At 44.1% G+C, this 21,561-nt stretch overlaps 1 protein-coding gene across 3 annotated transcripts; it reads left to right on the top strand.

The window, feature by feature from the left end:
• The first annotated feature begins 1,261 nt into the window (after positions 1–1,261).
• chd4b (chromodomain helicase DNA binding protein 4b) lies at positions 1,262–21,119 on the top strand. Of its 3 annotated transcripts, none has more exons than XM_069656602.1 (40): positions 1,262–1,482; positions 1,780–1,993; positions 2,469–2,593; positions 3,757–4,011; positions 4,117–4,232; positions 4,344–4,443; positions 4,573–4,783; positions 4,890–5,011; positions 5,127–5,250; positions 5,448–5,620; positions 6,201–6,446; positions 6,656–6,859; positions 6,999–7,210; positions 7,289–7,420; positions 7,516–7,615; positions 7,765–7,956; positions 8,431–8,631; positions 8,873–9,010; positions 9,095–9,216; positions 9,315–9,488; positions 9,591–9,732; positions 9,859–10,108; positions 10,207–10,331; positions 10,430–10,522; positions 10,636–10,777; positions 11,952–12,121; positions 12,391–12,565; positions 13,125–13,211; positions 14,193–14,284; positions 14,399–14,532; positions 14,760–14,904; positions 15,911–16,067; positions 16,199–16,284; positions 16,401–16,653; positions 16,733–16,789; positions 17,221–17,391; positions 17,478–17,586; positions 17,927–18,059; positions 18,195–18,390; positions 19,909–21,119. In XM_069656602.1, exons 2-40 carry the CDS (start codon positions 1,930–1,932, stop codon positions 20,103–20,105), a joined length of 5,925 nt encoding a protein of 1,974 aa, XP_069512703.1. In that variant the 5' UTR covers positions 1,262–1,482; positions 1,780–1,929; the 3' UTR covers positions 20,106–21,119. The 3 variants fall into 3 exon arrangements, with proteins under 3 accessions (XP_069512703.1, XP_069512702.1, XP_069512701.1); XM_069656601.1 differs by having other exon boundaries at positions 12,391–12,577; positions 16,202–16,284; XM_069656600.1 differs by having other exon boundaries at positions 1,263–1,482; positions 12,391–12,577.
• Positions 21,120–21,561: the final 442 nt, after the last annotated feature.

Below are 21,561 nucleotides of genomic sequence, written 5' to 3'. Positions count from 1 at the left end.
GAAGCAAATGACTGTGCCGTTCACAGAATTAATAGTGTTGCTTCAAAGTGCTCCTTCTGCACTCTTAATTTTGACTTGTTGCACATTCAGGTGCTTTTACTTTGAAATCGTGGTGTGAACAAAACAAACCCTGCTGAGTCAAACAGACCATTAACAAAGTGCTGCAGCACCAAACCCCAGCAGAAAAATGTGCAGCTGATGCAGACCTCTAATGGATGTTTTAGTTAATTTATTTTAAACTGTTTTTCTTTTGTACAGTATAATTGCCATCTGTAGTTGAAGTGGTGGCTTTGTGCTAATAACCTTTATAGTCACATCTTGGAAATTCTGTGACTTTCACTGTCATATTCATTTTGATGGGTCTCTGATGTGCAGCAGCTCAAGTCTTATTTATTCCTCATAAACCGAACTTGAAGGCAACATTTTGTTTGTTATTAATCAATATTGACCTTTCACCTGCATCCTACATCAGACCAAGAAAATAGTACAATACACTGCAATAACTATTGTGTCTTCACACACCTGTTGGCCTTTGTTGCAGCTGGAGGATTTGACCAAACATACAAATTCAGATCCTAATCTTTTCAGTCAGTGTGACAGATGTGTTGTTGTTGTTTCTAGCAGTGATGACACCACTGTGACAGGAGGCCTCAGACTACTTCAGGGAAGCGGATGAACATTGTTGGCATCATCATAGCAGCCTGTTTGACACACATCCAGTTCTTACCTGTACGCAGAGCTGTGGCCATGTAGTCCACCTGTGTGAGGAGAATCATACAGGAACAAAATGGAAGAGTCTTTGACTTCTCATACTCATGCTGACTCCCAGGTGGATGATGGGGAGTATTATGGTCTGTCACCAGTGGACTTGAGCGCCCTTGGAGAGCATGTGACTGGTATTTTTTTTCCCTTTCTTGTCTTTTTAGGAGTTGTATATTATGGGATGTATGCTGCTACTGCTGGAGTATTATGGTCTGTCGGGAAAGAAAAGGGAGGGGGTGTCGCCATGACAACGGGGTTGCTAAGGGGGCTGGGACTACTAGTGGAAAGGGGAAGGAGTGTGCATGCTATGAGCCTGGTGCATGCATGTCTAGCAGTGGTAGTGTACGTGCGTACGCGCGCGCGCGTGGTGGAGGGGGGTGGGGGCAGGCTGAGTATTATGGTCTGTCCGTTGCGAGGTAACTATGCAGAGTCCTGTGTGAGTGTGGGAGGGGGGGATTATTATGGGATGTCTGCCCCCTTTGTGTGTTTGTGAGGATGTTAGCTAAGCTCTGCCTGTGAGGTTGGGGGAGAGAGACGAGGGGGACGGAGCAACGTGTTTTGGGTCATTGACGGCTCATTTTTGTAATTTCGCCGATCATTGGTCCAGCTGGCTTAATGAGTCAACACTTAATGACAACAACCGCCGCACAAACAGCGTGACTTGGGTTAATTTTTGCAACGAGACGGAGAGCACACCTCGACCCGGGACCACACTGTACAGTAAGTTTCTAATGTGTCAAGGTGTCAATGCTTAAACTTTTCTTTGATGTATTGTTTTCACTCGACTGTGTGAATTTGCCGCTCATAGTTGAACTGCTAATGGATGTCACTTCTTCATTCACTCCTGAGTAGAAATATAGTCTACCTGCAAGTCAACAACTCAGAATGTCAAAGCACTGATAATGTAGTTATTCAACTTGTTTGAGGTCGCAGGTGTTTAATTAGATGCCATTTTAATAATAAACGAGCAAGGATAGTTACCAACCAGTGACATTTATTATTATTTATTTTCCTCAGCACCCACCACCACCCCCTCCCTTCCTGGACACCCCCGGTCCATTCTCCAACAGTCCCACGTCATTTTCCCTCCCTCGCCGACCGAGGAGCAGCGAGGTTTAGGGGGGGATTAATTCGACCAGCAAGAAATAAAATTAAAACGCTGGGAAAATGTCGGGCAGCGAGGATGAGAGGGAAGACTTTGGAGCCGCGGACGAGCTCTCACTTCTTCACGGTAAGCTCGTTTTTTTTTTTAATCTTCTCCTCCGAAGAAGGTCCATCTCTCCCTGTCACTTGAGCTCGCGGAGGCTAACGTTAGCTTCTAAGCTAGCCAGGAGTAGTCGGCTCGGGCCGCCCGTCACTCGCCGGAATAGATTAGTTAGCTAACTTGGCAAGCAAGTGTTTATTGTTTTATTACTTGTGTTTTCACCCCCTCTCACTCATCAAACCTCACACGTGCTTTCTTGAGTGCGAGAGTGAACTGTCAAAGTTTCAAAGACGGAGAACTGGCAAGTTTCAACCTGTGCTGTTGTGGCATTCGCGGTGGACTGTGTGCGTGTGTGTGCGCGCGTGCATTTACTGACATGTGCCAAGTCGTGCCAGTGCGCGCGCGGTCTGCATTTTTTCTCCCTCTGGCCTGCAGCAGTGCTCCTCCTGTCTCTATGAACAACACTGTATTCTATCGCTAATTTAAAACACGTCATCCGCAGGTGAAGACGAGCCGGAGGATGCTGTGTCTGACGTAGAAGAGGTACCCAAGTCGAAGAAGAAGAAAAAAGCTAAGAAGAGCAGCCGAGAGAGCAGGAGCAGCAAGAGGCAGAGACCCATCCGGGAGGTTGGTTTTCTGTTTTTGCTAAACTTTTAACTCTAACTGATTAAAACTAAAATGTTATGACTGGGACTGATATTTCTGGGGGGGGGGGGGGGGGGGGGTTTAGCTGGTAAACAATAATGCAACTCTCAACTCACTACATGAGGTCACATCTAGGTGAGAGAAATGTTGCTGATATGGATTTTGTACCTGTGCACCTGATATTACACCTGCAAAGATGAATGGGTTTATTGTTTGATTGTAAACTATTAAATATTTAATCTGAATATTTGGGTTTTGGACAGAATAAGATATTTGAGAATGCTGAGTGCCTTATTTTTTACTCAGTTGAGATGTTGGATTCATAGATCTTGACCCAGGCAACAAACCATCTCAAAGTGTTTAGATATAGGCTAGTTTCAGCCATATGGTATGCTAATATCCAAGTGCTGTCCTGTTCATTTATCATAATTTCTGTGTATATATGATGTACCATAATCAGCTTAAAGAGTTACTATTAAAGTCAGACAGATTTCCTGATATCAGGTGTACAACTAATAATTATTGTCGTCATTAATCTATCTGCAGATTAGTAATAGTTCTTAGTCTTAAATATATTTAAGATATAATTTTCCAAAGCCGAAGATGAAGCATTTGAACATCTTGTTTTATCTAACTGTCCAAAATCCAAAGTGAGCCAAAAGCTCAGTTAACTATGATTTGATACAACTTAGACAGCTGTGTGATTAGTTGATCAACAGAAAATGTATCGTTTACTATTTTTAATCAATCCATCGTTATAGGATGTTATAAAAGGAAACATGCCAAACTTCTCTGGTTCCAGCTTCTCAAATGTGTATTTTTCTTGTTCCCTTAGCCTTGCATGACAGTAGAAAGTGTAAATCTGTTGCTTTAATAATGATTTTAAAGATTAATTTATTAGTTGTCAATCAACCAACAGATAAACTGACCAATGTAGCTTCATGGATCTTCACTGTGCAGATCTGTGTGACTTTCCATGCGAACTTTGTCACTCAAGGGGAATGTCATAATATCAATATAATAATAATATATAACCACATAATAATATTATAGGGACTGCACTTTAATTAATACTTAATATGATATATAAAAGTATATAAGCACTTGTGTTTGTACTATTTGCAAAGTGGCTCTTTGCCTTGCAGGAGTTGCCAGTCAGCTCCCCAGAGCACCTGATTGGAGTAGAAGCAGCAGAGAGAGATGCAGACGAGGGAGGTGTGCGGTCAGAGAGTGAAGGCAGTGATTATGCCCCTGGGAGGAAAAAGAAGAAGCGCTCCAGCTCTGCCAAAGACAAAAAGAAAGGAGGCGCAGCAACAGAGAAAGGAGGCTCATCCAGCTCAAAGAGCAAACGTAAAGAACCACTACCAGAAGATGACGAGGATGATGACGATGATTGCCAGGTAAAGGTTCATTCCGACTTAAATGATGAGTTAATTTCCCAAAGGACAAAACAACGAACTAACTTCCCCTGATTGTTCTCTTCAACCCCTCTCCTCTCACCTCAGCCTAAAAGCTCTACCCAGCTGCTGGAGGCCTGGGGCATGAAAGACATTGACCACGTCTTTACTCAGGAAGACTACAGCTCGCTCACTAACTACAAGGCCTTTAGCCAGTTTGTCAGGTGAGGATACCTCCTTTTATACCAACAGTAGATATTAAGATTTGCCAACACAGATATGTGTTTATGAAATATAAACAAACCCTATATTTCATGTAAATGCTCTGTCTTTAGGCCTTTAATTGCAGCTAAGAACCCCAAAATTGCTGTGTCCAAGATGATGACTTTAATGATGGCAAAGTGGAGAGAATTCAGCACCAACAACCCACTGAAGGTATTTCAGTTCTGACCAATATTAGGAGTCTGATTTCTTCTAAATGAGACCTGTCATCACATATTGCTGTCTTCCTGTGTGTTGGACATTAGTGAGGAGTTTTTCACTCTGTGCGCTTTCCTCCTGCAGGGTTGTGCCTCTGCCAATGCAGCCCTGGCAGCTGCCAATGTGGCTGCAGCTGTTGAGAACATGGTGGTGGCAGGGACAGACGGAGGGGCAGAGACCGGGGCTGCCCCTTCACCAACACCTGCTTCTGCTCCGGCCGCTGCTCCGACACCTGCTGCAATCCCAGCAGCCCCCGCACCTCCACTCCGCAAGGCCAAGACCAAAGAGGGCAAAGGTAAAGTCGGATAAATGTGGAACAAGATTATTAACAATTGGATTAATATTTATCTAACTTTTTAAGCTGCTTTCTTGATTAAACTTTAATCTCTGCGTTCTGTCAGGCCCCAATGCTCGCAAGAAGTCAAAGCCCACACCTAAACCTCAGTCGAAGCCCAAACCTAAGAAGGTGGCTCCACTCAAGATCAAACTAGGCGGACTGAACAGCAAGAGAAAGCGCTCCTCTGTAAGACTCTTTGTGCCACTCTCTTTAACTTGAATCAGAATATTGATAATGTGCATAAAAAACATTCAGGCATTACTCTCATTCTCAATGTCCCCTCTCTGACTGTTTATGTCAGAGTGATGAAGAGGAACCTGATGTTGACAGCGACTTTGACGATGGGAGTTTTTCCGTGTCAGATGGCTCCAACCGCAGCAACCGCCCTAAGAAGAAACCCAAGAGTGTGAAGAAAAAGAAGAAAGGTTGGCATGAAAATACGTCAAAAATAAAAAGTCCGCCCAATTCCTCTGTGCTTCAGTGCTAGTTAAAGATTTAAGAACAGACAGCAGATTAACACAGGAGGTTTTGCATCGTGGAATTAGATAAAAATCAAGGCCAAAATTAAGGCCATCGCGCCTCATGTGTCCTGGTCTCTGTGTCTAATTTTCTCTCATTTCAGTGGAGACGGAGGACGGCGACGGCTATGAGACAGACCACCAGGACTACTGCGAGGTGTGCCAGCAGGGCGGAGAGATCATTTTGTGCGACACCTGTCCCAGAGCTTATCACATGGTCTGTCTGGACCCTGACATGGAGAAAGCACCTGAGGGCAAGTGGAGCTGCCCACACTGTGTGAGTACCCTCAGCTCACGTGTTACTGCTGTGCAGAGGAGGCCAGGGTGTTGCATGTTGCACAGGAAAATTGGGCTTGAGCAAAAATTACACCTGTGTGCAAAATACTGTTGTGTGGAAATGTGGTACTGGGAATTTACATCGACTGGTTTGGAAGTTGACTTTAATTTAATAGTGATTTTAAAACATTTTTTTTGTCTGCGATTCTCTTTGTTCTCTGCTACCCCCCCCAACCCATTGCTCATGTTCCTGTATATCCTCTCCTGTTCCCCACCACACGTCTCACTGCCCCCCCACCCCCCATTTCCTTTCCTTGTCCCTCCCCTCTCTTCTAACCCTACCCCCCCTCCCTCTCTCCCTCCCTCCCTCCCTCCCTCAACTATGGCTCCACACGCAAACATGCACACGCACGCAATGCACACCCCCCCGGCCCCGGTGCTCTTGAAAATCACCCCACACCCCTCCCTTTTTTTCCCTTTCACTCCGTTCCGCATACCTTCCCTGCCTGTCGGGCCCCCCCCCCCTTCCCGCTCCCACACTCACACCACCTCCCTCCCTCTGTCTGTAATTCTGCCACCAGGAGAAGGAGGGGATCCAGTGGGAGGCCAGGGATGAACTCTCTGAGGCCGAAGGAGAAGATGAGGAAGACAGGAGGGACGAAGGGGTGGAGGAGGAAGACGACCACCACATTGAGTTCTGCCGGGTGTGCAAGGACGGAGGGGAGCTGCTTTGCTGTGACACCTGCCCCTCCTCCTACCACATCCACTGCCTCAACCCTCCTCTGCCGGAAATCCCCAATGGAGAATGGATCTGCCCCCGGTGCAAGGTGAGCGCGGTGCACTGGTGCGTGTGAGTCTGCGTGTGCGTGTGCTCACGTGGGCGAGCATTGGAATGCAGATGCAATCTTGTGCACTCCTACAGGATTTGAGATAAACCATTGCAGCGTTTTATGCAGTTCATATTTTGCTGCTTTCTCATGTCATAAAAATTTGCCATTCATATGCTGAAAATATTATATATATGCTTTCCTGACAGTGTCCCCAGATGAAGGGCAAAGTCCAGAAGCTTTTAACGTGGCGATGGGGGGAGCCGCCAGCCCCCACGCCTGTCCCTCGGCCTGCTGACCTTCCTGCTGATTCTCCTGATCCCCCGCCGCTGGCAGGCCGCAGGGAGAGGGAGTTCTTTGTCAAATGGTGCAATATGTCCTACTGGCACTGTTCTTGGGTCCTGGAGCTACAGGTATCACACGCTCTGAAGGTGTATCCACCTTTAGTTAAGAATGTGGATTTTTCCATTCACTTCCCTTACATAAACACAGGACAAATCATCAAGCATGTTCAAAGAGCCCTTTCTGTCCCTCCCTAAAATTCATCCCCAGTTGGAGCTGAACTGCCAGGTGATGTTCCGTAACTACCAGAGGAAGACCGATATGGACGAACCGCCACCTGTGGATTTTGGAGGTGAGGGCGACGATGACAAAAGCACCAAGAGGAAGAACAAGGATCCTCTCTTTGTCCACATGGAGGAGGAGTTTTACCGCTATGGAGTCAAGATGGAGTGGCTGATGATCCACCGTGTCCTTAACCACAGGTAAGACACGTGAAATACAAAGTTACCCTTTAAAAAAGATCAAAGAGAAGTTTAATGCATGTTTTTGTTTCACGTCAGTGTTGATAAAAAGAACAACGTACATTACTTGATCAAGTGGAGGGATCTAGCCTATGACCAGTCAACCTGGGAGAGCGAGGACATGGACATCCCAGAGTTTGACACCTACAAACAGACATACTGGAATCACAGGTATGCAGGGACTTAAATGTGAGATTATATGGTAAATGCAGTTGAAGGTACACAGTTTAATGTGTTTTATCTCACAATCTGTCGTTTTCTTAAAGAGAGTTGATGATGGGTGAAGAAGGCAGACCCGGTAAGAAGCTGAAGAAGACGGTCAAAGTGAAGAAAGCTGAGCGACCGCCTGCTAATCCTGTTGTAGATGTAAGTAGAGGTTATTGTGAAACTTATCCTGCAATGTTTACAACAGCCTGATGAATTATAAATAACAAAATGAAGCATTGCTGTCGAGTGTATTTCCCTGGATCAGGACCTATGTGGAGTTGATGTACTTTTTGGTTTCTTCCTTCCAGCCCACCATCAAGTTTGATCGGCAGCCCGACTACCTGGACAGCACAGGAGGGACTCTGCATCCCTACCAGCTGGAGGGGTTGAACTGGCTGAGGTTTTCCTGGGCTCAGGCCACCGACACCATCCTGGCCGATGAGATGGGTTTAGGCAAGACTGTGCAGACTGCTGTCTTCCTCTACTCGCTGTACAAGGAGGTGAGAACTATTGTATTTGAATCATTTCTAGCATTGGTTTTTTGTTATGTTCTTCTTGGTAAACAGCTAAAGCTTTATTACGTTTAATCTAAAATAAGCACTGATGCTATAATATTAACATAACATAAAAAAGCTAAAATGTATTTACTTCAAGATACCCGGAGGCTTGTTTGTCCCGTCTGCCCACCCCTGTCATTCAGTGTTAGAGGATGGGGTTCAGACATGTGACGCAGATTAACTCTGTCCATTATAGGGGATGAGTTCTAAGTAAGGAACTCTATCCTAAAGGCAGGGCAGGACAAATTAAGTTGTTTAAACATCTTGTAGTTTACCTGATGTCTTTTTGTGCAAGACACCACACTCCAAGTTGTTCCCAATAATTTGGATAAAAGTGCTATATAACTGCAGCCCATTTGATAATAAATCAATAACATCTGCACATGTTATTGTTGTCTTTGTCTTGCACTTTTATAGGGTCACTCCAAAGGCCCCTTCCTTGTTAGCGCTCCCCTGTCCACCATCATTAACTGGGAGAGAGAGTTTGAGATGTGGGCGCCTGACATGTACGTGGTGACCTATGTAGGGGACAAAGACAGCAGGGCTGTCATCAGAGAGAACGAGTTCTCCTTTGAGGGAAACGCCATCCGAGGCGGGAAAAAAGCATCCAAGATGAAGGTAAGGAAGTTAAAACAATATGAACAATAACTAAAGTATCTTTGATCGGAAACTTTGAGTAGGGGGTGTAGTCTTTTTTAATTGATGCCCTACATACCAAGACTTTCTGTCCTGCATTGAAATATTAGTTAATATGAATGTTGTCAGATTCTATAAACCAGCATCCTAAACCCCGTAAACCCTAATAGTGTGTTCCTACTTAGTGACCTGTTTAATGTCCCTCCCTCTCTGTCCTTCACAGAAAGACTCAACAGTTAAGTTCCACGTCCTGCTGACATCCTATGAGCTGATCACCATAGATCAGGCTGTGCTGGGATCCATTGAATGGGCCTGTCTGGTTGTGGACGAGGCTCACAGACTCAAAAACAACCAGTCCAAGGTAATAACAAAGAGATCTTTGTAGAAGTGATCGTTTATCCCAGGTTTGAAATGTATCTGATAACTTTTCCCTTCTTGTTATCAGTTCTTCCGAGTGTTGAACAACTACCCGCTGCAACACAAGCTGCTTCTGACTGGCACTCCTCTTCAGAACAACCTGGAGGAGCTCTTCCACCTGCTGAACTTCCTGACCCCAGAGAGATTCAAGTCAGTAGCTCCTTATGCAGCCACAGCATATTTGTCTGTTTAGTGTTGCAGATACAATAAGGACACCCACACTAATCCTGAATGTTTTTTCTCTGCAGCAACCTGGAAGGGTTCCTGGAGGAGTTTGCAGACATTGCTAAGGAGGACCAGATCAAGAAGCTTCATGACATGCTGGGACCACACATGCTCAGGAGGCTGAAGGCTGATGTATTCAAACACATGCCTTCAAAGACTGAGCTCATTGTCAGAGTGGAGCTGAGCCCCATGCAGAAGTAAATATACAGAAGATGATCATATGATGTCTGATCTCTGCAGTCTCTTTAGTCTATAGTCTCTCATTATATTTATTTACTTGGTTCATTGTCATCAACCAGGAAATACTACAAGTTTATCCTCACACGCAACTTTGAGGCCCTGAACACTCGTGGCGGAGGAAACCAAGTGTCTTTGCTCAACGTGGTGATGGACCTGAAAAAGTGCTGCAATCACCCCTACCTCTTTCCTGCAGCTGCCACAGTAAGATCCATGTCTTTTCAACCAGTTGAATGGGGAACAAATGCTTTCTTTTAGGGGTGGAAGTTGAACTATATCGCCGTGTTTTGAAACATGTTTAATGCAGAAAGTTTTATTCTCTGCTTGCAGGAGGCACCAAAACTTCCAAACGGCATGTATGAAGGCAACGCTCTCACCAAGTCTTCAGGAAAACTGACGCTGCTGCAGAAGATGATGAGGAAGCTGAAAGATGGAGGCCACAGGGTTCTGGTCTTCTCCCAGATGACCAAAATGTTGGACCTGCTGGAGGACTTCCTGGAGAACGAGGGATACAAATATGAGAGAATTGACGGAGGAGTCACTGGGAACTTGAGACAGGAGGCCATCGACCGCTTTAATGGTGAGTCAGATACATACGCTTTGGCCTAAAAACAGCTGCTGTGGCTCTTTGTCTGTGTTCATTTTTCTCATGGTTTCTTTTTCTGTTCATCCCAACAGCTCCTGGTGCCCCGCAGTTTGCTTTCCTCCTCTCTACCAGAGCTGGAGGTTTGGGCATTAATCTTGCCTCTGCTGACACTGTCATCATCTACGACTCTGACTGGAACCCCCACAATGACATCCAGGTATGCAGCCCTCCAGCAGTAACCTCACATCCATATCAGTTTGTTTGTTTATACTGAAGATATGCGATTGCTGTTTGTTTCATGTGTGTGATTCGTAGGCCTTCAGCAGAGCTCATCGTATTGGGCAGAACAGGAAAGTGATGATTTATCGCTTCGTTACAAAAGCCTCTGTGGAGGAGAGGATCACCCAGGTCTGTGAAACTGAAGAAACAAGACATACCTCATGAAATTGTATCAAATATGTCAGGATTTCTTGATCATCTGCTCCCCGCTCGTTTGTCTTCCATCTACGTCCCTCCACCAGGTGGCAAAGAAGAAGATGATGCTCACCCATCTGGTGGTACGACCGGGTCTCGGCTCAAAGACGGGCTCCATGTCCAAGCAGGAGCTCGATGACATCCTCAAGTTTGGAACTGAAGAGTTGTTTAAGGATGAACTTGGTGAAGGTGAGTCGACTGTAAGCAGAGAATGTGAGCAGAATGGAGCAGTAAAAACATTCACCTCCTCATTAGTGGAGCTGTTTATTCCCTCTGAAAAAAGGCTATGTGCAATACACAGATGCATTCTGGGTTTGGCAAGCTTCAAACTCTTGGAGCACAATTTGAGTGGGACATAAGGCAACCCGAACTCTTTTATAAAATCAGCTCTGTGCTCCATCCAAATCTCCTGCTCATGCTCCCCACTCTGCTGACTTGCTCTGACTGTATCCACACTCGTCTGCATGTATTTTTAAGACCCTGTATGATTTTTGTCATTAATTTATAATAATCTGTATTGTAGTGGAAGGTTTCTTCAGGCATTAGTGGGTTGCTGAATTATGTAATAATAGTGTTCTTGATTAGTCATATAAGAAAATAAAGCCATTTATATAAATATGTTATGCACACTGATTTGGATTATGGTCTTAACCGCCTTAAATTTACTGCACTGCACATTGTTAAGGGGCCAGTTCGCCGATTTTCAACCTCAGTCCTATCAGCCTATTATGGGGAGCTAATGCCATTTTGGTAAATTATGAGAAAACCTGCCAGACTATGTTAGACTCGTCATCTGGCGGAGGCCAGGGAGCTCGCTAAACTACACTTCCTCCATCTAGGACGCCCGCCTCCGATGTCATGTCTCCTTCAAAATCGTCAGGTTTGAAATGTAGACTGCAGACCCCAAGATGTTTTAGACGAGCCACCGGTATATTCTCGTCGTATTTCAGATTCTGTACCGCTCTGAGCCGTTGCCTGCAGCTATCAATGTCCTTGACTACAAAACGGTAGTATTTCACTCCAGCGTCTCTCGCTGGGCCGTTCCTTTCAGAGGGATGAGGCGCAACCACGAGCTGTTTGGACAACTTTCTTCACAGCTATGGCGTCAATTTCAAATATTATTGCTTCTATCGATTACAGAGAACACCAGCTTTGACTGACAGTGGCTTTTTGCAGGGGTGAACTGCTCCTTTAAGTTTGGGAGATATGCAGGAGGCTAACACTGGTATAGACATAAAGTATGGATAGATGTAAAAATTTGTGTGAGACTGAAGTGGAAACAACGCTCCACCATCACAGAGATGTTGCAAGGAGTAAATGTACTTTCTGCTTCCCCCTTTTTTTACATTTCTCCTGCTTTTAGGTGACAACAAGGAGGACGACAGCAGCGTGATCCACTATGATGACCAGGCAATTGACCGTTTGCTAGACAGGAACCAAGACGCCACAGATGACACTGAGCTACAGAGCATGAACGAATACCTCAGCTCCTTTAAAGTGGCCCAGTATGTGGTCAAAGATGAGGACGATGAGGTATGAGTGTGTATGGATGTATATCTTAATAATGTTGTTTCAGCTTTTTGACACTAGGGAATAAGATGTCTGCAGTCGTTTTAAATGCCCTGAAATTGTTACATTTCATTTTTAGTGCTGCTTCAGAGACAGTTGATTTTATTTTGAATGGCATTAAGGGGGTTTAATTCCAGAAACTTTCACATTTCACAAGCTTCTTGTGCGTTCTCAACATACACTGTATATGTCATAAAACTGTCATAATAATCATTTCCCCTTTGCCTGAGAAGGAGGAGGTGGAAAGAGAGGTAATCAAGCAGGAGGAAAGTGTTGATCCTGATTACTGGGAGAAGCTGCTGCGTCACCACTATGAGCAGCAGCAGGAGGACCTCGCCCGAAATCTGGGCAAAGGCAAAAGAACTCGAAAACCAGTCAACTACAATGACGGTTCCCAGGAGGACCGAGGTATAAGACAGGGTACAGAACAATATATAATGAACCCTTTTTTTGTATGTGTTTGCTGTGCAGTGCTGTGGACTTGTGTTTGTGTGGTGTTGGTGTAAAAAAAAAAAACAGTGAGTGCATGGCATGAAGTTTGAGGTTAGATATAGGAACGTTAGTTTTGTGTATGTGTGTTGTTTTAATCTTAGTATTTTAGTTTTTTCTTAGAGTATCTTTTTTAAATAATGAATCCAGAGTTTATTTAGCTGTTTAACTTTTAAAAATATCTGTGACAGAATTTAAGAAAGTTAAGAATTACTTTTGTTTTATGGTCAGTGTTGGTAAGTTACAGTTAAATAACAAAACAACTACTGATGTTAGTTGGGGAATATTATGAAAATGTTGTTCCAAAACAGCAGCTCCCCCTGCTGGCCAAAAGCGAGGTTGTCCCTTATTTAAAGCTGCTGCAGCTCCACCAGGAGATTGGATGCACGTTATCTTGTCTGCTAATGGGAAGAGTGAAGAGTTTCGCCCTTTCTCATTTTCTCCCCCCTCAACATTTCTCTCTGTGTGCTTTCTTTAGACTGGCAGGAGGATCAGTCCGATAACCAGTCTGATTACTCGGTGGCGTCGGAGGAGGGAGACGAGGACTTTGATGAACGGAGTGAAGGTAAGGTTCACTGTTTTCATCGCTGCTGTGAGAGAGGAGGCATGTGTGCCTGCTCTGGTGGTAAGATGGACTGTGAACAGATCCACACTTTATGTAAAGGTATATAGCAGACGTTCCTTTGGTCCCAGCAATGCCTGACACATCGATGTAAACATTCCTATAAACTAGGAAAGTCAACTGTTTGAGGCCCAGTTTATTCATCCACTAACATCCTTCAAACCACCTCTACAGATTTTAATTCTGATTCAGACGACAGCTACGATATCCTCATTGACAAGCTCAACATCTTCTCAGGAAGCAGCACTTGTCGCTGCATCATCTGCATTCAGCGTAGAGAGGCAAGACAAGACAGAAAGAGAAGGAAAAAGGAAGAAAGGAGAAGGCGAAAAGCTAAGAAGCAGGGAAAGAAAAATAAAATGAATGGCCTCGTGGCCAGCTGAACTATCTACCTGCACTTTAAAGAGGTTGTTTGTGTTCATATCAACTGTTAATTAAATTGTTTAGAAATCGGCTAAGGTTTCTTTCCTAAAAGCACTTTCAGTCTCGTTTCAGATCAAACTGTTCGGTGATATTTAAACATTTCTCTAAGTTAATATCTGTATTTATTTGACAATTTATTTAAAGTGCAAACGTATGTATATATTTTCCATTGATTGTATTTTGGTTTTATTTAATAATGGCTCTGTACTTCATCAATTCATTAAATGAAGTATACAAAAACACTGCTTTCAGTTATAAATGTCCTGAAAGCTCTGAGAAGGAGAGTTTATTGTAGGAGTGCAGAAAGATTGTGAGGAGGGACAGCTGCAGCAGGATCAAAGTTTTCTGTGATGAACCGTAAGTGGAGCCTCTTCACAGAGCGACGTTAGGATGTTAAGTGCACACATGAAGAAAAAATCAGTTTTTTACTTTTGATAATCATTGCTGAAGTGCCATGTTATTCTCAGCCCTTGGTAGAGTTGCTGTTTCATTTTGTTTTAGCTAACGCCCGCAGGCCGAACCGCAAAGGGCTGAGGAACGATCGGGACAAACCTCTGCCTCCGCTGTTAGCCAGAGTCGGCGGGAACATCGAGGTGAGTTCCTACAAATACAAGTAACTTCCTAATGATTTTTCTTCGTATTAATGTTCTTATATCTCTTTTAAGCATTAAATCTGCAAACGTATTGACCTTTTTATCACCTGTCAGGTTTTGGGCTTCAACTCACGGCAGAGGAAGGCTTTCCTGAATGCAGTGATGCGTTATGGGATGCCTCCTCAGGATGCTTTCACAAACCAGTGGCTGGTCAGGGACCTCAGAGGGAAGTCTGAGAAAGAATTCAAGTGAGTTCCTGCAACATTTTTTCAGCTTGTCCCATTTTTTTGGTATTGAACAAAATGCTCCGTCAGATTCACAAACTTTTCTACTAAATCTTGATCAAGACCTCTAAAAGTTCCTGTTTGTCTTTTTAGCTTCAGACACTTTGTTACATTTGAGAACTGCAGCTTTGTATGTATAAATGTTTATGATGCCATCCCTCCACCTTCTCTGTCACAAACAATGTTTGCAGGGCCTACGTGTCTCTGTTCATGCGTCACCTTTGTGAGCCCGGGGCCGATGGAGCTGAGACGTTTGCGGACGGCGTCCCACGTGAGGGTCTGTCCAGGCAGCACGTGCTTACTCGCATTGGTGTGATGTCACTTATAAGGAAAAAGGTATACCAGAAAAAAACAATACAACGTTCACATGCACATTGTTTTTCCCGTTTATGTGCAGCCATGCGTACTTCATTTAGCGCAGTTGTTCTCAAACTCTTTCATGCCCCCCTTTGGAGAAAGAAACATTTCCAGGCCCCCCCGCCCCAACAAAATTGTCACAAATGGGTCAAGTTTAACTTTTATTGAAATACAGTCAAGGTCGTGACAATTTTTTTCTCTGAGTAATTTGCTCTGCAAAAAAACCAAAAAACTATTTCAATTGCTCCATCAGACTTTTTCAAATGGAAATATAATAAAATGTGCAATAACTTTTTCAGAACAATAACAATAAAGTTTAATCTGTGCTAAGAAAAACAAACTGATTTTTGCTGCATCTGCCAGACTTTTCAGATCTCAGGTCTCTCTTCATCTCCTACCATATTCGCTGTAAATCCAAGAGCAAGATAAGCGTCGTCATATATTCTTGACTTCTTGGATTTTGGCGGTTGGTCAGCATTAACGTCAGCCGGCGTCGTCTTGTTGGTATCTTGACGCGACAGCTGTATTTGTTTTCGCCCCTGTAGTATATTTGTCCACTGGCAATGCTAGACTTTTTCTCTGTGTGTGTCTGAATGTGAAATCTGTCATGGATATCACCAGGGCAACGTGTTTGTGTACTGTGCCACCCGAAAATGAGTCCAGGGTTGTCCGACGTCAAAACATAGTTCCGCCTGCTACATTTTCCACATGAAAAAAAAAACACAGGAGCGGTGACGCGCCCCCCCTGTCATGTCGCCGTGCCCCCCGGGGGGGCATGCCCCACAGTTTGAGAATCACTGATTAAGCGTTATGATGTATGTCCTAGAATGACATGATAATCTAGACATGTCCCAGATTCCTTAAATGCAAAATGTCTCGGTGGGAGTAAGGCCTAAATTAGAACATCCAAAAGGAAGATGCAGTGGTGTTGATGTACACATATTGGGCGAGTGAAGGGTTAACTGAGCCACATGTTGATTAACAGGTGCAGGAGTTCGAGCATGTGAACGGTCAGTGGTCGATGCCCTGGATGGCCGAGCTGGAGGAGAACAAAAGGGCTGCAGCTTTGGCCGCAGGTGAAGACCCAAAGACTCCGTCTACTGGGACCCCTGCAGACACACAGCCCAACACTCCTGTGCCAGGTACACACACACACACACACACACGTACAGTTTATGCTCAGTTTACATTAATTTGATTTCTTGCAATGCGGAAATGATCATGTGATGCTCGTTCCATACCTGCCGTTGACTCGTGTGTTATGTTCTGTCAGAAGATTTGTCTAAATCGGAGGACAAAGAGGACATGAAGAAGGAGAGCGAGGATGTCAAAGGAGCCAAGAAGACCGATGATCCAGAGGTAAATTCTCCTTTTATTTCCATATCACACATCTATGTTTTCAGTCTAAAAACAGCATTTATTCCATGAATATTTAGACTTTCTCATTTTAAACTGAGCACCCTTCTCCCCTCTAGATTATTGAAATCCCAGATGAGTCTGAAAAATCCCCTGTCGTTGAAAAGAAAGAAGAGGGAGACTCCGCTACAGGGACGGAGGATAAAGAGGAGACAGGAAACGGAGACGATGGAAAGGATAAAGATGCTGAAGACGTGGGGAAGGAGAAAGAAGAGAAAGACAAGAGTTCAGAAACGGAGAAGGACAGTCCCGCTGAGGTCAAGGGTGAAGGTTTAGAGGGCAAGACGGATTCAGTGGAGGACAAGTCTAAAGGTAAGGCAGGTGTTTAAACTGCTTTATTCTTTGTGTTGTTTCCTTTACTGTTGTTCTTACAGCTCTCCTCTTGTTTCAGCTGAGGAGGGAAAAGATGAGAAGATGGACACAAGTTCGCCAACAGAGGAGAAGAAAGGTGCATGCATGTCAATATACAGACACTCTTTGCCTCAGAAGGAGATATCCTCTCTAGAAAAGTTTATTCTCTAAATGTAAATATACAATTTCAAAGAGACCATTAGCATCAGATTTTAGGATGTCACAGATTGCTGCAACTAATGATTATTTTAATTCTTCAGCTATTGTTTTCTCTTTTAATCAATCAGCTGTTTTGTCTGTGAAATGGTGAAGACAGTAATCAGTGTTTCCCATGATGACATCTTAAAATGTCTTGTTTTCTCCACAACTGTTCAAACTGTCCAAAACTACTCAAACAATTTATTAAACATCAACAGAAGTGGTGATTTACTTCTCAGTTGACACCTCATTTCATTATTGTTTCAGGTCGAGTCTGAGCTGAAAGTCTCGAGTTTTCGTTGCTGACATGTTTCTGTTGTTTTCTCTCAGAGCAAAAAGAGGAGAAGGAAGGTTTGAAAACAGACGAGTCTGGCAAACTGCAGAACGGCGAGAACACCAAAGAGGGAGGAACAGCTGCGCCAGTGGTTAACATCAGTGAAGAGAAGAAGAAAGCCACCAGGCAGAGGTTCATGTTCAACATCGCTGACGGAGGATTCACAGGTGGACACGCACACACACACACACAGGAACCCATTTTTTTCCTTCTTTTTTTTTCAGTCTTTTAACTTTTCTGCCCTCCTTTCCAGAGCTTCACTCTCTGTGGCAGAATGAAGAGCGGGCAGCCACCGTCACCAAGAAGACCTTTGAGATTTGGCACCGTCGCCATGACTACTGGCTGCTGGCTGGAATCATACAGTATCCTTTCATGTTTAGGTCTCGTTTTTTGTTCACATACTTCTCTAAATAAATTGATTATTTAATACATTAATCATTAGCTACCGCCCAATATGACATTGCTGTGTTTAAGAGTGTAAAAAAGATCAGTCTGCCCTTTGTTTCTTCTTTTATGGTTCAGAGAGAGTGATGGACTAAGTATTCAGACCAGGTTGTTTTACTTTTATGTTTGTGTTGCCTTCTTTCAAGTTATTTATGCAAGGTAGTCAGCATTTATTGTCCTTAAAGAAAAAGGGGGCACATGATAATATAACTCTTACTAGGTAATGAAGTGGTAGCACTTAACCTCATTGTCTCTCAGACACGGCTACGCTCGGTGGCAGGATGTGCAGAACGATGTGAGGTTTGCCATCCTCAATGAGCCCTTCAAAGGGGAGATGAGCAGAGGAAACTTCCTGGAGATCAAGAACAAGTTTCTGGCCCGCAGGTTCAAGGTGAAATGAGCATGCTCATGTGTTCCCCCTGTGTGTGTGTGTGTGTGTGTGTGTGTGTGTGTGTGTGTGTTTCTGTGTGTGTGTGTTTCTGATATATCTCACTGGGCATGTTGTCTTTCGTTGTTTCCTGTTTAGCTATTGGAGCAGGCTCTGGTGATTGAGGAGCAGTTGCGCAGAGCGGCTTACCTAAACATGACAGAGGACCCGGCCCACCCCTCCATGGCCCTCAACACTCGCTTCAGTGAGGTGGAGTGTCTCGCTGAGTCCCACCAGCACCTCAGCAAGGAGTCCATGTCCGGAAACAAGCCTGCAAACGCTGTTCTGCACAAAGGTAAAACACGAAGGACCAGAAAAGATCTGATTGCTGTCACTAATTTAGTCCATAAAAAAGAGGTCCACCATTCTACCACATCAGAAAGACACACTTTGTAAACAATAATATGTTCCATTCCAGAAATGGATGTGATAGTTTAGAAGTAGGGATAGGACGCTGTTGTCCAAACACACATATTTAAATACCTGTATCAGCTAACATAAGCAGCGATAAGTATCCTGTGTGTGTGTGTGACAGTTTGTCGTTGCCACTTCAGGAAGTAAGCAGTGCAACAACCTACTAGCCCACCTGTGAGGTTGTAGAAATGACTGCTTGCACAGCAGAATGGTTTCTGTTTCCGCTGCAGATATTAATAGTTCTGCTGCTGATTGTTTTCTCTGCATTACATCTACAGTTAATCCTGTCACCTATAGACTGTCAAACAATTATAAAAAAAAAAAGGCCTTGATTGTCAAAACAGTGTCAATAACTGCTTACCATAAGAGATATGATGCTTGGCTGTTGTGAGTTTAAGGACAATGAAGAAGGTCATTAACATTATAATATATGATGAAATTCAAGTTATTAGTAGTTGTATAACTACGTTTTCATAAACTTCTGTCATAAGCCTGCGAGTCATGCTTGCTCCAGCCGATCATGTTAACAACCTTACCCACAATATTTCCTGTGCCCGGCTCTTCGTGCCCACCACGAGGGCACATTTTTACAAAGGGGTATCTGGTCTGGATTTAGCCTGACTGGGAATCTACACCGACACTGTAGCGTCAGGCGAACGTGCGTGACACGTAAGCGCCACGGCAGCATCTATTTTGCAATCCACACCGGCTGCGACTACAGCAAAGATTAGTCTAAAGTTAGTTGCAATTCCTGCTCATGAATAGGGATGGCAGCGATGCCAAAGAGTGTGCAGTCTGCCAGAAACAGTCGAAGAAGACAACTCTGCAATCGACTTTTAGACTCATTTCTTAATTGTGCATACATTCTGTATTTCTGTAGGATGTAGAAGTCAAATGAGAATGAACTAATAGGATTGGTATACCCAGATGTTGAGGAAATGTACAAATTCATCTTTCAAATAAATCTCGACTGCTCATCTAGCCTGTCAATAACTTCAATAGTAAACTGAAATCAAAGTTGGCCAAAATGAAGAGATCACATCGTCTAACATGGATTCCCTGGTCGTGGGCATGTATTTACGTAGCAGTCAATGGCTTTCTACGCTTCACTGATGCGCAGCAGAGAGGAAAAATAGACTTGACACGTAAAAATGGACGGAGCAGCAGAAAATGACTCATGTATTATGCTCGCCTCCCGCGCAGCATACGCTGCTGCTGGAGTTTGCAGCATTGAATTACATTAGTCAAAAACAGTGTCAAAAATATGCTTCAAACATGTTGCCAGTGTAGATTCCCCGTTATGCTAAACTATGGTAATTTTGAATCACTGAATTTACCCCGAGACAAAACTGACTAAAAAACTAAAACAGTACTTAATTTGTATATTTATATCATCCAGTTCTCAAACAGCTCGAGGAGCTGCTGAGCGACATGAAGGCTGACGTCACACGTCTCCCTGCAACCATCGCCAGGATACCCCCTGTGGCTGTGAGGCTGCAAATGTCAGAGAGGAACATCCTCAGCCGATTGGCCAGCCGGGGTCCTGAGGCTCAGAACCAATCACAGACCTCACAGCAGATGCAGGTGCCGCGCTGACCAATCACCTCGCATGTTTTTCTCCCTCAGAGGCCAGTCGCCCTCACCTCATCGCCATGTAGCAGACGTCCTCCCTTTCAAACACCGTGTACAGCACAGTCAGGTTAGTCCTCCTCGTTCTGCACCCACAACCCATCTCCGGACTCAGACGAGCATCAGCTGCGCTGCTGGACTTTGACTTCACAAGACTGGAACTGTAGTCGTAGGACGGGAGTGAAGGGAAAACTCACTTCCTTTTGTGGGCAGACCAGAGACAAGTCTTTCTCCTCCACTGGGATTCAGATTTAACTCCTGTAACCTGAACACTGTCGAACTGTGGGACGCTCCGCACACCTGGCCTGTTCTCTCTTCACAGTGGGGTCAAACTTGTAAATGTAACTTAATGTAACATGAAGCTGAAGAAGCTAGACAGGAGCAAAAGCAGCATGTTTGGAGTATACTGGTGCTTTGTAGTGACTTTTTGGATTATTCAAGAATTCAAGGGATTTTAATGTGCTCATTTTCACTTTTAGAAAATTGTGAAGCTTTTTTTTTCAGTCATTCAGCTCTCATGTCTTCACCTGTATGTGTGTGTTTAAAAAGAGAGTGTGTGCGTGTGTCCTGTTTGTAACATAGTGCACCTCTACTGCAGAAAGACCCTGAAACGGAGAGACTGTGACTGTCACTTTTCTACCGTCAGTTAGATCTGTTGCCTCCTCCTGCGTCCTTTCCATCCCAGACTTCCATCTCTCTCGTCAGTGGTCTGATCCAGGATCGGCTCTCTGTGCTCCCCAAGCAGCACCTCAACATTCCTAACAGACTGCTCCACAGATTTTCTCCCTGGAAACTTTTGCCCGAAATATGGACATGTGATAGCTCCACAGCTTTGAGGTACCGGGATGGTTTTGTGAATGATGGAAAGCTTATTAAGTTAATTTAAGTTCTTATTGTCGATTGTTATGTTGTTTTACATAATTGAATATTATTATTATGGTTGCCACCTTTTATCATCGCTGTTTGTTTTTATGGACAACAATAAAAAGTCAACTGTTTTTTAGGTCTTGTCAATTTTCAAGAAATTCTGAATGTATGTGTCGTTTCCTCTGGGATGATCTTAAAGGTCTAATAAGCAGGACTTTTCCCTGCATTTTGTCAACAACACATTCAAACTGGGCCCCTCCTCCTCCTGGGCTCTTAGTCGCCAGAAGCTCACTCTCACTCTCTCGTGCGAGAACACGCCCACCCCGCCGAGCTAACACCAACAACATCACGGTTACCTTTGCGCTAGCATGCTAACCGCCAGTTACCGTTAGCTAACACTAAGTTATCAGTCATTGCTAGCACTAGCATGGCTAGCTAGATGCATCCATGATTCACAATCACTGTTATATTATTTGGCATGCTCATCTTAATTAGTAAATAATAGGCTTCAATCCAAATCTGAAGGTGTCATTCAGTACAACAAAATGCTGCACAA

The sequence above is a fragment of the Semicossyphus pulcher genome, unplaced genomic scaffold, assembly GCF_022749685.1.
Source record: "Semicossyphus pulcher isolate SPU_LCO1_2020_fin unplaced genomic scaffold, fSemPul1.0.p SCAF_9, whole genome shotgun sequence".
NCBI classification, from domain to species: domain Eukaryota; kingdom Metazoa; phylum Chordata; class Actinopteri; order Labriformes; family Labridae; genus Semicossyphus; species Semicossyphus pulcher.
The sequence above is the reverse complement of the archived record's forward strand: the minus strand, read 5'-3'. Positions and strand labels throughout refer to the sequence as shown.

Excerpts from the sequence above, each read along its gene's own strand:
- chd4b (XM_069656600.1), top strand. The coding sequence starts at position 1,930 with ATGTCGGGCAGCGAGGATGAGAGGGAAGACTTTGGAGCCGCGGACGAG. Across the intron at positions 9,217-9,314 it reads CTGACCCCAGAGAGATTCAA|CAACCTGGAAGGGTTCCTGG; the intron begins GTCAGTAGCTCC and ends TTTTCTCTGCAG. Across the intron at positions 12,578-13,124 it reads GGACCGAGGTATAAGACAGG|ACTGGCAGGAGGATCAGTCC; the intron begins GTACAGAACAAT and ends TGCTTTCTTTAG.